Here is a 14,565-nt window from a genome sequence, read left to right as displayed (position 1 = left end):
GTATTATCCGGAAATCGTAATACACGTGTGAATACTTAGACCACAATACGTCCCTGGTGAGCCTCTAGTTGACTAGCTCGTTGTGATCAACAGATAGTCATGGTTTCCTGACTGTGGACATTGGATGTCGTTGATAACGGGATCACATCATTAGGAGAATGATGTGATGGACAAGAACCAATCCTAAGCATAGCATAAAAGATCGTATAGTTCGTTTTGCTAGAGCTTTGCCAGTGTCAAGTATCTCTTCCTTCGACCATGAGATCGTGTAACTCCCGGATACCGTAAGAGTGCCTTGGGTGTATCAAATGTCACAACGTAACTGGGTGACTATAAAGGTGCATTACAGGTATCTCCGAAAGTATCTGTTGGGTTGACACGGATCGAGACTGGGATTTGTCACTCCGTATGACGGAGAGGTATCTCTGGGCCCACTCGGTAATGCATCATCATAATGAGCTCAATGTGACCAAGGTGTTGGACACGGGATCATGCATTACGGTACGAGTAAAGTGACTTGCCGGTAACGAGACTGAACAAGGTATTGGGATACCGACGATCGAGTCTCGGGCAAGTAACGTACCGATTGACAAAGGGAATTGCATACAGGGTTTGATCGAATCCTCGACATCGTGGTTCATCCGATGACAACATCGAGGAGCATGTGGGAGCCATCATGGGTATCCAGATCCCGCTGTTGGTTATTGACTGAGAGCGTCTCGGTCATGTCTGCATGTCTCCCGAACCCGTAGGGTCTACACACTTAAGGTTCGGTGACGCTAGGGTTATTAGGAAGACTAGTATGTGACTATCGAATGTTGTTCGGAGTCCCGGATGGGATCCTGGACGTCACGAGGAGATCCGGAAGGGTCCGGAGGTAAAGATTTATATATGGGAAGTTGTCAAACGGACACCGGGAAGTTTCAGGGTCATACCGGTATTGTACCGGGGCCACCGGAAGAGTTCCGGGGGTCCACCGGGAGGGGCCACCCCTCCCGGGGGGCCACATGGGCTGCGTGGGGCAGGGAGCCAGCCCCTGGTGGGCTGGCCGCACCCCCCTCCCTTGGGCCCATGCGCCTAGGGTTGAGGGGAACCCTAGAGGGGGCGCCCCCTTGGCTTGGGGGGCAAGCCACCCTCTCCCCTCTCCCCTAGGCCGCCGCACCCCCCCCCTAGATGGGTTCTAGGGGGCCGGCCCCCTTCTCCCTTCCCCCTATAAATAGAGGGGTGAGGGGAGGGCAGCCAGACCACCCTCCAAGGCGCATCCCTCCCCTCCCCAACACCTCTCCTCCTCCGTTGTGTGCTTGGCGAAGCCCTGTCGGAGTACTGCCTCTCCACCATCACCACGCCGTCGTGCTGCCGGTGGAGCTGTCTTCCTCAACCTCTCCTTCCCCTTGCTGGATCAAGAAGGAGGAGACGTCTCCCGTCCCGTACGTGTGTTGAACGCGGAGGTGCTGTCCGTTCAGCACTTGGTCATCGGTGATTCGAATCACGTCGAGTACGACTACATCATCACCTTGCAAGCTTCCGCACGCGATCTACAAGTGGTATGTAGATGCAAACTCTCTCCCTTGACTCGTTGCTTAGATGAACTCATAAATGGATCTTGGTGAAACCGTAGGAAAAATTTTAATTTTCTGCAACGTTCCCCAACAATATCACACCCGATCATCACGTGGTGTCTCAGCATGAAGAACTGCCGCAACGGTGCATACTCAGGGAGAACACTTATACCTTGAAATGTAGTTAAGGGATCATCTTATAATGCAACCGCCATACTAAGCAAAATAAGATGCATAAAGATAAACATCACATGCAATCAGAACATGTGATATTATATGGCCATCATCATCTTGTGCTTTTGATCTCCATCTCCAAAGCATCGTAATGATCCCCATTGTCACCGGCTCGACACCTTGATATCCATCGTAGCGTCGTGGTCGTCTCGCCAACTATTGCTTCCACAACTATCAATACCGGTTAGTGATAAAGTAAAGCAATTACATGGTGTTTGCATTTCATATAATAAAACGACAACCATAAGGCTCCTGCCAGTTGCCGATAACTTTTACAAAACATGATCATCTCATACAATAACGTATATCACATCATGTCTTGACCATATCACATCACAACAAGCCCTGCAAAAACAAGTTAGACGTCCTCTACTTTGTTGTTGCAAGTTTTACGTGGTTGCTACGAGCTTATAGCAAGAACCATTCTTAACTACGGCACAAAACCACAACGGTGATTTATCAAGTTTGCTGTTTTAACCTTCAACAAGGACCGGCCGCAGTCAAATTAGATTCGACTAAAGTAGGAGAAACAGACACCCGCTAACCACTTATATGCAAAACTAGTTGCATGTCTGTCGGTGGAACCGGTCTCATGAACATGGTCATGTAAGGTTGGTCCGGGCCACTTCATCCAACAATACCACTGAATCAAAATAAGACATTGGTGGAAAGCAGTATAATGATCACCGCCCACAACTCTTTGTGTTCTACACTTCTACTCGTGCATATCATCTACGCATAGACCTGGCTCGGATGCCACTGTTGGGGAACATAGCATGCAATTTCAAAAAAGTGAGTGGGAGCTCTGTAGCATTTCTGATATTATATGTGCAAGACATATTGTTGATTGGAAATGATATAGAATTTCTGGATAGCATAAAAGGATACTTAAATAAAAGGTTTTTCAATGAAAGACCTCGGTGAAGCTGCTTACATATTGAGCATCAAGATCTATTGAGATAGATCAAGACGCTTGATAAGTTTTTCAATAAGTACATACCTTGTCAAGATTTTGAAATAGTTCAAAATGGAACAGTCAAAGAAAGAGTTCTTGCCTGTGTTGCAAAGGTGTGAAATTGAGTAAGACTCAAGACCCGACCACGGCAGAAAATAGAAAGAGAATGAAAGTCATTCCCTATGCATTAGTCATAGGTTCTATAAAAGTATGCCATGCTATGGACCAGACCTATTGTATACTCTGCCCTGGTTTGGCAAGGGAGTACAATAGTGATCTAGGAGTAGATCACTGGACATTGGTCAAAATTATCCTTAGTAGAATAAGGATATGTTTCTCGATTATGGAGGTGATAAAAGAGTTCGTCGTAAAGAGTTACATCGATGCAAGCTTTTACACCGATCCAGATGACTCTAAGTCTCAATCTGGATATATATTGAAAGTGGGAGCAATTAGCTAGAGTAGCTCCGTGCAAAGCATTGTAGACATAGAATATTTGCAAAATACATACGACTCTGTAATATGACAGACCCCTTGACTAAACTTCTCTCACGAGCAAAACATGATCATACCTTAGTACTCTTTGGGTCTTAATCACATAGCGATGTGAACTAGATTATTGACTCTAGTAAACCCTATGGGTGTTGATCACATGACTATGTGAACTATGGGTATTAATCACATACAGATGTGAATATTGGTGTTAAATCACATGGCGATGTGAACTAGATTATTGACTCTAGTGCAAGTGGGAGACTGAAGGAAATATACCCTAGAGGCAATAATAAAGTTATTATTTATTTCCTTATATCATGATAAATGTTTATTATTCATGCTAGAATTGTATTAACCGGAAACATAATACATGTGTGAATACATAGACCAACATAATGTCACTAGTATGCCTCTACTTGACTAGCTCATTAATCAAAGATGGTTATGTTTCCTAACCATAGACATGTGTTGTCATTTGATTAACGGGATCACATCATTAGGAGAATGATGTGATTGACTTGACTCATTCCGTTAGCTTAGCACTTGATCGTTTAGTATGTTGCCATTGCTTTTTTCATGACTTATACATGTTCCTCTAACTATGAGATTATGCAACTCCCGTTTACCGGAGGAACACTTTGGGTGCTACCAAACGTCACAACGTAACTGGGTGATTATAAAGGAGTACTACAGGTGTCTCCAAAGGTACATGTTGGGTTGGCGTATTTCGAGATTAGGTTTTATCACTCCGATTGTCGGAGAGGTATCTCTGGGCCCTCTCGGTAATGCACATCACTATAAGCCTTGCAAGCAATGTAGCTAATGAGTTAGTTACGGAATGATGCATTACGTAACGAGTAAAGAGACTTGCCGGTAACGAGATTGAACTAGGTATTAGATACCGACGATCAAATCTCGGGCAAGTAACATACCGATGACAAAGGGAACAACGTATGTTGTTATGCGGTCTGACCGATAAAGATCTTCGTAGAATATGTAGGAGCCAATATGGGCATCCAGGTCCCGCTATTGGTTATTGACTGGAGACGTGTCTCGGTCATGTCTACATTGTTCTCGAACCCGTAGGGTCCGCACGCTTAAGGTTACGCTTTAGGGGAAAGAGAGAGGAGAGGTTGGGCGCCCCCCCCCCCCCCCCCGCAAGGCCTAGTCCGAATTGGACTAGGGGGAGGGGCCGCACCCCCTCCTTCCTTCCCTTCTCTCTTCCCCTTCCTTCTCTCCTACTCCTACTAGGAAAGGTGGAGTCCTACTCCCGGTGGGAGTAGGACTCCCCCCTTGGGCGCGCCTCCTCCTCCTTGGTCGGCCCTCCTCCCCTTGCTCCTTTATATACGGGGGCAGGGGGGCACCCCATGACACACAAGTTGATCTACGGATCGTTCCTTAGCCGTGTGCGGTGCCCCCCTCCACCATATTCCACCTCGGTCATATCGTCGCGGAGTTTAGGCGAAGCCCTGCGCCGGTAGAACATCATCATCGTCACCACGCCGTCGTGCTGACGGAACTCATCCCCAACACTTTGCTGGATCGGAGTCCGGGGATCGTCATCGAGCTGAACGTGTGCTGAACTCGGAGGTGCCGTACGTTCGGTACTTGGATCGGTCGGATCGTGAAGACGTACGACTACATCAACCGCGTTGTCATAACGCTTCCGCTTACGGTCTACGAGGGTACGTGGACATTACTCTCCCCTCTCGTTGCTATGCATCACCATGATCTTGCGTGTGCGTAGGAATTTTTTTGAAATTACTACGTTCCCCAACATGAAGATACCTGTAGATTTTTTGATTCATTCTTTGCATAAGCTGCAACTTATTTCAGTTGTAAAAGAGCTTCCACACTGTTATTTGTTTACTAGAAAACTGTTTGTTAACTGACTGAAAACAGGTTGAATAACTGAATTGTATTTTGGATGTACTGGATAGATGCCTTGTTCATTAGTGTGGGAGCCCTTTTTGGATGAAATGATTCATGTGTGCATCCAGTTCATTATTTGGATGAAATTGTAGCTAAGTGTACAAGCAGACTTCTAATATCTCTATTGTTCAATTCTACAAATTTGTTCAGTTGTACCACTTGCTACAAATTTGTTTTGTAGTTGTTCAATTTTTCAGTTGTAGAATTTGAAGCATCAAAATATATATGTTAATGCTACACATTTTCAGAGTTCAGTGCTGCAAATTTGTCCAGTTTGTATTTTTCTGCAGTCGGTGTTTCTGTCTTATCTTGCTGATGTTTTGTTGTTGTTTGTGTGTCATGTCGCTGCTACAAATTTGTTCAAGTGCCATGTCGCTGTCTCTCTATACTTGTGCTTTTTCTGTAGCTGCCGTGCCTTGGTTTCACTTGGGCCAATCTAAAGCATTGGGTCTGCATTGGAGGGCAGATGAGAGGGGGACAGTTACAACGTGACTTGCTAGAGGCAACCAAGTAACTGGATCTCAGTACGGGTAAGAGCATCTCCAGCCGAGCCCCCTGTTGGAAATATGCCCTAGAGGCAATAATAAAAGTATTATTATATTTCAATGTTCATGATAAATGTCTTTTATTCATGCTATAAATGTATTATCCGGAAATTGTAATACACGTGTGAATACTTAGACCACAATACGTCCCTGGTGAGCCTCTAGTTGACTAGCTCGTTGTGATCAACAGATAGTCATGGTTTCCTGACTATGGACATTGGATGTCGTTGATAACGGGATCACATCATTAGGAGAATGATGTGATGGACAAGACCCAATCCTAAGCATAGCATAAAAGATCGTGTAGTTCGTTTTGCTAGAGCTTTGCCAGTGTCAAGTATCTCTTCCTTCGACCATGAGATCGTGTAACTCCCGGATACCGTAAGAGTGCCTTGGGTGTATCAAACGTCACAACGTAACTGGGTGACTATAAAGGTGCATTACAGGTATCTCCGAAAGTATCTGTTGGGTTGACACGGATCGAGACTGGGATTTGTCACTCCGTATGACGGAGAGGTATCTCTGGGCCCACTCGGTAATGCATCATCATAATGAGCTCAAGGTGACCAAAGTGTTGGCCATGGGATCATGCATTACGGTACGAGTAAAGTGACTTGCCGGTAACGAGACTGAACAAGGTATTGGGATACCGACAATCGAGTCTCGGGCAAGTAACGTACCGATTGACAAAGGGAATTGCATACAGGGTTTGATCGAATCCTCGACATCGTGGTTCATCCGATGACAACATCGAGGAGCATGTGGGAGCCATCATGGGTATCCAGATCCCGCTGTTGGTTATTGACTGAGAGCGTCTCGGTCATGTCTGCATGTCTCCCGAACCCGTAGGGTCTACACACTTAAGGTTCGGTGACGCTAGGGTTATTAGGAAGACTAGTATGTGACTACCGAATGTTGTTCGGAGTCCCGGATGGGATCCTGGACGTCACGAGGAGATCCGGAAGGGTCCGGAGGTAAAGATTTATATATGGGAAGTTGTCAAACGGACACCGGGAAGTTTCGGGGTCATACCGGTATTGTACCGGGGCCACCGGAAGGGTTCCGGGGGTCCACCGGGAGGGGCCACCCCTCCCGGGGGGCCACATGGGCTGCGTGGGGCAGGGAGCCAGCCCCTGGTGGGCTGGCCGCACCCCCCTCCCTTGGGCCCATGCGCCTAGGGTTGAGGGGGAACCCTAGAGGGGGCGCCCCCCTTGGCTTGGGGGGCAAGCCACCCTCTCCCCTCTCCCCTAGGCCGCCGCACCCCCCCTAGATGGGTTCTAGGGGGCCGGCCCCCTTCTCCTTTCCTCCTATAAATAGAGGGGTGAGGGGAGGGCAGCCGCACCACCCTCCAAGGCGCAGCCCTCCCCTCCCCAACACCTCTCCTCCTCCGTTGTGTGCTTGGCGAAGCCCTGTCGGAGTACTGCCTCTCCACCATCACCATGCCGTCGTGCTGCCGGTGGAGCTGTCTTCCTCAACCTCTCCTTCCTCCTTGCTGGATCAAGAAGGAGGAGACGTCTCCCGTCCCGTACGTGTGTTGAACGCGGAGGTGCTGACCGTTCAGCACTTGGTCATCGGTGATTCGAATCACATCGAGTACGACTACATCATCACCTTGCAAGCTTCCGCACGCGATCTACAAGTGGTATGTAGATGCAAACTCTCTCCCTTGACTCGTTGCTTAGATGAACTCATAGATGGATCTTGGTGAAACCGTAGGAAAAATTTTAATTTTCTGCAACGTTCCCCAACACCCTCAACACGCCCCCCAGGAGATTTCTTCGCGTCGGCGCCAAAAAACGGCCCAGTCGCGTCCCCAGGAGCCCTTTTCCACCGGTTTGGGCCGAAATTAGCGCCGACGGACCCAGGCCGAACCCGGCGCGCTGGGGGGGGGGGGGTGCCCGGGGGTGCCGGAGCGAGCGATTTTGGCGCGAATGGGGGCGGGTCCGCTGAGTCAGCCAGACGCCACTTCGTCGCCCTCATCGCCTCGGTTCTCGCGGGAATCAATGCCAAGGCTGGCCAAGGCTGCCGCGCTGCCGCGCCGGTCAGCCTCCATTGATGCTCCATTGATGCCTCATGGGCGGCGCAGTGAAGGCGCCGCATACGCGCGTCCCGCCCGCTCCCGCCACGCGTCGCCCGTCATGCAGCCTCCTCGTCGCCCCGCTGGGGCTTTAAAAGGGGACCGCTCCCCGTCTGTGAACGCCACAACCTCCCCTGCATCCGCCTCGCAAGAGCAGCCCTCTCCCCTTCCCGCCAACGAGCAAAGATGGCTGCGAGGTTTCCAGGCGATGGCGCGGCGGTTAACGGCTTCGGCCGCCGCCGCCTCCAAGAGCTGGAGGCGTGCCTCCTCTACGAGGCCGAGTACCCGCCGCCCCCAGACATGCACGTGCGGGGGGGGGGGGGCGTGGAGGCTGAGCGCCGGTGGCGTCCCGGTGCCACCGGTGCTCGAAGGGGCGGCACGGCGGGCGGAGATCGCCAGCATCCGCTCTTCCTTGACGGAGGAACAGCGGAACGAGCCGAGGTACGCGTCCGACAGCGAAATGCTGTGGACGATGTACTTCAAGTGCCGCCGTGAGGAGCAGATCGCCCCCGTTAACGGCGTCATCCCCCGCGGCCGCCTCTACGCCGAAGGACGGCGCGAGTTGTGGGGCATCCCCGGTCGCACCCTCGAGGCTGTCCTCGACCACATCGAGACCGGCAACATGCCGCGCCTCGAGTACCCGGCGCGTCCGTCCTTCTCTCGCCGCCGCGGCAGTTCCTGGACACCGCGACGAATGGAGCCGACGTCATTGTCGTCGGGCTCTGGCTCGCTCTCCTCTGGCTCGCCGGCTCTCCGTTCTGTCAAGCCAGAGCCGACGGAGACATCGCAGCGGCGCCCTCGTCATCAACGAGGGTGCCCGCCCCTCCCCGCGCTCCCTTCGCCTGGTCCGGCCGAAGCCCGAGCCGAGCTTGCTCCCCGTGAAGCCGGAGCACGTTGACATGGTGGCCCCCGACGACGAGGCCGCCCTAAAATGGGCGAAGGAGGACTACGTCCGCGAGCAGGTGCACCGCCAGCGCCAGGCGTACGCGGAGCTCCAGGCCCAGCGCCAGGCTCGGCGACGCGACCGCGAGGAGGGCGGCGTCATCGTCCTCGACAACGACGAGGAGGGCGAGGCCGGGCCGTCCAGTGCCCCGCTGCGTGTCGGCGACCCTGGGCAGGGGTGCAGCAAGGACGGGGGTGGCTCCGGCGGGGCGCGCGACGACGACGACGACGGCGGTGACGACTACACCCACTTCTACAGGCTTCTCGACATGTAGATGGCGGGCGATGGACGCGGCGTAGTGGCTAGCGCAGTTTGGCTAGCATAGTTTGCATGTTTTACTTTTTTTTTACAAATTTTAATGAAATTTCGCCGAGTTCGTACCAGATCGCCGAGTTTGCACAAGTTTGTACGTAATTTCGTCGAACTCGCGGCGACTTGATGGGCAACGACTGGGGACGGAGTCGCCCCCAAGCGCCAAACTTGCGCCGGCTCGTCCCCAGGCGGCTTTTTTTTGCCGCCCTGGGGGACCGAACGGCTGGAGATGCTGTAAACGGCAGGTTTGTGGCAGCAGAATTGACGAATTTGACCTCAAAGTGAAAGTATTTCACAAACTAAACTGTTTTTAAAAATATTTCACACCGCTGACCCTTTTGTACAACTCCCGGCAGTAAGGCGCTGCACTCTACTATGCAACTCCTTACAACTAGGCGCTGCACAGTGTGGCGCCTGTGTGTTAGGCGCCGCACAGTAGAGTGCAGCGCCTTGCTGTTAGGCGCTGCATATTAGGGGTCAGCTGGGTGAAATATTTTCAAACATAATTTAGTTTGTGAAATAGTTTCGCGTTGAGGTCAAATTTATGTCTTTTGCCGTTTGTGGCCTTGAGGGCGACGGGGGTGGCAATCGAAGGCTCTTTCAAATGCGCGTCCCCATTTTCTCAAAAAAATAAATAATTCAAATGCGCGTCCCCCCAGTCTGCGTCGCGTGGTCGCCACACTATTTGACGGACCGACCGAGGCACCGCGCCGCACCACACATGCCCGGCCGCCGCGCACGTCTCGGCTCAGTCACACGAATGCGGTCGCACGCGCACACCGGTCCTTCCGCGTTAAGCATTTCCTCTCCTGGGCGCGCAGGCGCACGCGCTAGCCGGGGCCGAAAGCAAAGCAAGCAAGCGGCGCGCCCTGCGAGCCGAGTCCAGCCGAGCCGAGCCCCACCCCTACCGCCGGCCCCACCCCACTCCCCCTCCCCTCTTCCACCTGGAGCGAGCGGCGGTAGATCGCATCCTCCAGTCCAAACCAAAAGTCTCGCCAGAAAGCCGAGAGAGGTTTTGAGATTTTTCCTTGCCGCATTTCCTCCCCTCTCCCCTCTCCCCCTCCCCTTTCCTTCCACCCCCGCCCCGCTCCAGCTCGAGCGCGCCCAAACCCTAGCCCCCGATCTCTCCCTCCTCCCTCCTCCCTCTCTCGCCGGCTCGGCGCGCCGGCGGCTCGGGCGTTCATGCGGGGCGGCCTCTGAGAGCGCGCGCGCGTGCAGATCCAGCAGGCGCTCCGCCGAGATGGCGAGGGCGGAGGCCAACTGGGAGCGCCTGGTGCGGGCGGCGCTGCGCGGGGACCGGATGGGCGGCGTCTACGGGGTCCCCGCCAGCGGCATCGCCGGGAACGTGCCCTCCTCGCTCGGCAACAACACCCACATCGACGAGGTGCTCCGCGCCGCCGACGAGATCCAGGACGAGGACCCCACCGTCGCCAGGATTCGTAAGGCCCCTTCTACCACCGTATCTAACCCTTGCCTGCTTGCGTTTGTCCACGAACGCTGCCATGGCCCCAATTCGCCTCTCATAGTTGGGCTGTGCCTTACTACATCACTGAAAACACCTTTTGGACCCAAGCGATGCTAGTAGAAGGTACTAGTGCTCCTGAGAAAAGCAATCGCAACGCTTGTGATATGATCTGTACTAAGTGTTTGACCAATTAAGCTCCATTGCACGTTTTACTTTGGCACACAGTTTGCCTGTTGACGACATTGCCATGACCAGAATTCGCCTGCCATGTTTCAGCTATTTTACTCCACTGAACACACTGTTTAGACCCAAGATATGTTAGTAGAAAGTACCAGTGCTCTCAACTCTCGAGAAAAGCAAACACATCACTTGTGAAATGATCTCTACTATGTTTGAGCACCTAAGTTACCTTGCACCTGCACATTCAACTTCTACTCGCAATACTGCATCATCTTGTAATATGTATACTTCCATGAGCAGTGTGTGAGCACGCGTACGCGTTGGCCCAAAATCTGGACCCCAACAGCGAAGGAAGAGGGGTGCTGCAGTTCAAGACTGGGTTAATGTCAGTAATCAGGGTATGCACATATCTGCCATTACTCCCTCTCCTCATCTCTTTCCTGTGTTTGCAGGTGAATCTACTACTATTATATTATTGCATGACCATTCGGACACTTACCTATGTTAGTAGTCACTAACTAGTCTAGGTCACAGATGTTCGACTGCAGACGCTCTAAAATGTATTGTTTATGGGAATATTTAATAAGCTAATAATTTACTTTTTTTTACGTATTGCTTGCCAGTCAGAGCTGTAACATTTCATGACCGCCTTGAGCATGCAAGAAGGCTTTTGCATGTCAATCTCAGTCCCGAATCAAATCACACACCACATCTCCTGAACCATGACTTGTTGAATTGCAGTAGATTTTTTTGTTTGGGAAAGTAAAACATCTTCTAACTGTGCGTTTTCTCTTTCTCAAATTTTTTAGCAAAAACTAGCTAAGAGGGAAGGCGGTGCTATAGACCGAAGTCGGGATATAGCTAAACTGCAAGAATTTTATAAGCTGTACAGAGAAAAACATAAAGTTGATGAGTTGTGTGAAGATGAAATGAAGCTGAGGGAATCTGGTGTGTTCAGCGGTAACCTCGGAGAGTATGTATTCCTCCTATGGAGACCTTGCTGAAAAGTTATAATTCATTTTTTCTTTTGAGACATGCTGTTTTTAAGCATGGTCATTGGTTCGACTTCTAGCATTGTGGTGTTAACTACTACTGTTATTTGATCAGGCTGGAGCGCAAAACTCTGAAGCGCAAAAAAGTACTTGCAACTCTCAAGGTCTTATGGTCAGTAATAGAGGATATAACAAAGGAAATTTCCCCTGAGGATGCAGCAAATTTGATTTCTGAAGAGGTTTTGTTCTTATCCTTGATACTTATTAATTCTTGATTTCGCTTCTACTATATTCAAATGTTCAAATATCAGAGAAAATAGTAATAGTACTTCCTTTTACTGTAACATGGTTGAGTGCCACCATGGAGATAGTGGAAGTATTTTCATCTTTTTAAAAACTACAAGAGTGACCTCACCTACTGTTACTTGTACATTCAGATGTTCTGTTACCAGCAGCTGTGGATTAACAAATATTCAGGAACCATGTATCTTGTAGAAGTATCAAATATGTGAAATTAACAAGACAGAAGCTTTAACTTTAAGGTTTCAACTATTTTATTTAGCTTTAACAGATATAATGCTGAGTTGTCTCAAGGATTTACTTTGACCAAAAACATGCATATTGGGCCCATGAAAGTGCAGTTAGAAAACTAATACATTGTGTAACCTCATGTTCTAGTTTCCTTGTTTATTCTTGCCCACTTCTCTAGTATAAGGTGCTGTGCAAAGTAACTCCATTGTTTAGCAGCCTCTTTACCTGACCATTATCTTAACTATAAACTGTAGTGTACCAATAGCACCATCAATTGAATTGCAAACAAAGTTCTAATGTACTCCCTCCGTAAAGAAATATAAGAGCGTTTAGATCACTAAAGTAGTGATTATTATGAGTGTGGTGTGATTATAAGAGGGAGTATAACTGAATATAAGTGTGGTGCGATTATTATGAGTCCGTGCCTGTTCAGTTTCGCTCCCACCTTCTGAACCTACTTGGCAAAAATAAAATGTTCCATTATTTTGTATTTTGTGTGTAAATAGTAATGCACTCTTTTCTATTCAGATGAAAGAAGTGATGCAAAAGGATGCAGCAAGGACAGAGGATGTTGTGGCGTATAATATCATTCCTCTAGATTCCTTGTCTACAACTAACCTAATTGTCACTTTTCCAGAGGTATAATTCAGGGCCTGGCCTTTTTTTATGCTTATACTCCCTCCGTTTCTAAATATAAGCCACTTTAGAGATTCTAATATGGACTACATACGGATGTATATATAGACGTATTTTTGAGTGTAGATTCACTCATTTTGCTCCGTATGTAGTCCATATTAGAATCTCTAAAAGGTCTTATATTTAAAAATGGAGGGAGTATTTTTTAGATCTGGTAGCTACTATAACATTTTTTGAATTTCAGGTGAGGGCAGCAGTATCATCTTTGCAGTACCATAGGGATCTGCCCAGGCTTCCGACTACCATTTCAGTTCCTGATGCTAGGAATTCAGATATGCTAGACCTTTTGCACTGCGTGTTTGGTTTTCAGGTTAGCATGTGGCTCACCTGTTGTGTAATCTAGCCTACATTTTCCATGGAAGTTACTGCTGTAATATTTTTACTGCTTGATGAACTAATTTATTATCCGGCAACAATTTTTTTTTTGAAACGTGGTCCCTTAGGGCCTGATTCATTAAGAAAGGTAGAAGAGAGTTGCCTAGTTAATTAACGGAAAACCGTGTGAAAACCGTTACAACACGTCCCAACAGGGCACCATCAACACACGCCGACCCCGAGGCCGCGCACCAGGCGGGCTGCCGGCTCCGTCACCCAAGCAACCCATAGCTGACACCCTACAGCCAAAACCGAAGCCGTCGCTCCGGCATCCACATCGACCCCGAGGCCGCGCACCAGGCGAGCCGCTTGCTCTGCCGCCCGAGCAACCGGAGCTGACACCCTACAACCATCCCCGGAGTCGATGCTCCGGAGTACAAACGGAAACCCCACACGCCGACCCCGAGGCCGCGCACCAGGCGAGCCGCCAACTTCATCACCCGAGCAACCGGAGTCGACACCCAACATCCATATCCGGAGCTGCCGCTCCGACATCCACGCCGACCCCGAGGCCGCGCACTAGGCTGGCCAACGACACTGCCACCCACGTGACCAATGCCGGCACCCCTCCATGATGACGAGATCCGGAGCCGCCACTCTGACTTCCACGCCGGCCCCGAGGCCGCGCACCCGAGCCGATGGCTCTCAAGCCAAGACCACTCCAAAACGATGCCTCCAAGAAGGGCCACGACACCGAAGCGCCGCCATCGTCCGATCCTGGAACAAGGGTTTCCCCCGGAGTGCAAGAGGGGAGGGCGTAGGCTCTCCGACGACAACGCCTCCAAGAAGGTGTTCGGCGCCTGCAAGCGTCGTCGTTGTCTGCTCCGGTCAATGCCAGAGCAAGGCCTTCGCCCTGAGCAGCCGAAGCAATCCCTCCCCGCGCACGTGTACACAAGAACCACTGTTCGCCAGAACCACCACCACATTTGGTGAGGAGCTACAGCCTGGTGGTTGACAAGCCACTGATCGGAGGCGACTGGACTGGAATGCTTTCATCAAATGATGCATGTTTGCTGAGCCATTCCCATCCCAAGTGGTGGCCTGATTCGGCCAGAGCCTGGAGCCATCGGATAGAGCAGCCCCGCCGCCGCCACCTGCGCCATGCAGAGTCGTCGGCCTGACCACCCAAACGCCACCGTAGGAGCCAGATCCGGCCAACAAAATTTAGTTGCCAACCTGAGTGACAAACGCCAATTCTGATTAGCAATCAGCAAATTGCTTGCTGTCGTACTCAACTATATGGGTTAACTGATTTAATACCCCGTCCCCCCCCC

The 14,565-nt window shown here is 50.5% G+C and overlaps 1 protein-coding gene across 2 annotated transcripts in view; it reads left to right on the top strand.

Moving 5' to 3' along the window:
- Positions 1–10,057: 10,057 nt before the first annotated feature.
- Positions 10,058–14,565, top strand: part of LOC123093804 (callose synthase 9) — a 36,954-nt gene continuing 32,446 nt past the window's right edge. For both annotated transcript variants that reach the window (XM_044515858.1, XM_044515857.1), the window contains exons 1-6: positions 10,058–10,491; positions 10,998–11,095; positions 11,507–11,670; positions 11,805–11,928; positions 12,749–12,859; positions 13,101–13,226. In XM_044515858.1, the coding sequence (XP_044371793.1) occupies positions 10,293–10,491; positions 10,998–11,095; positions 11,507–11,670; positions 11,805–11,928; positions 12,749–12,859; positions 13,101–13,226 (822 nt within the window). In that variant the 5' untranslated portion in view covers positions 10,058–10,292. The remainder of the gene's footprint in view (positions 10,492–10,997; positions 11,096–11,506; positions 11,671–11,804; positions 11,929–12,748; positions 12,860–13,100; positions 13,227–14,565) is intronic.

This window comes from Triticum aestivum, chromosome 4B (genome assembly GCF_018294505.1).
Source record: "Triticum aestivum cultivar Chinese Spring chromosome 4B, IWGSC CS RefSeq v2.1, whole genome shotgun sequence".
NCBI classification, from domain to species: domain Eukaryota; kingdom Viridiplantae; phylum Streptophyta; class Magnoliopsida; order Poales; family Poaceae; genus Triticum; species Triticum aestivum.
The sequence above is the reverse complement of the archived record's forward strand: the minus strand, read 5'-3'. Positions and strand labels throughout refer to the sequence as shown.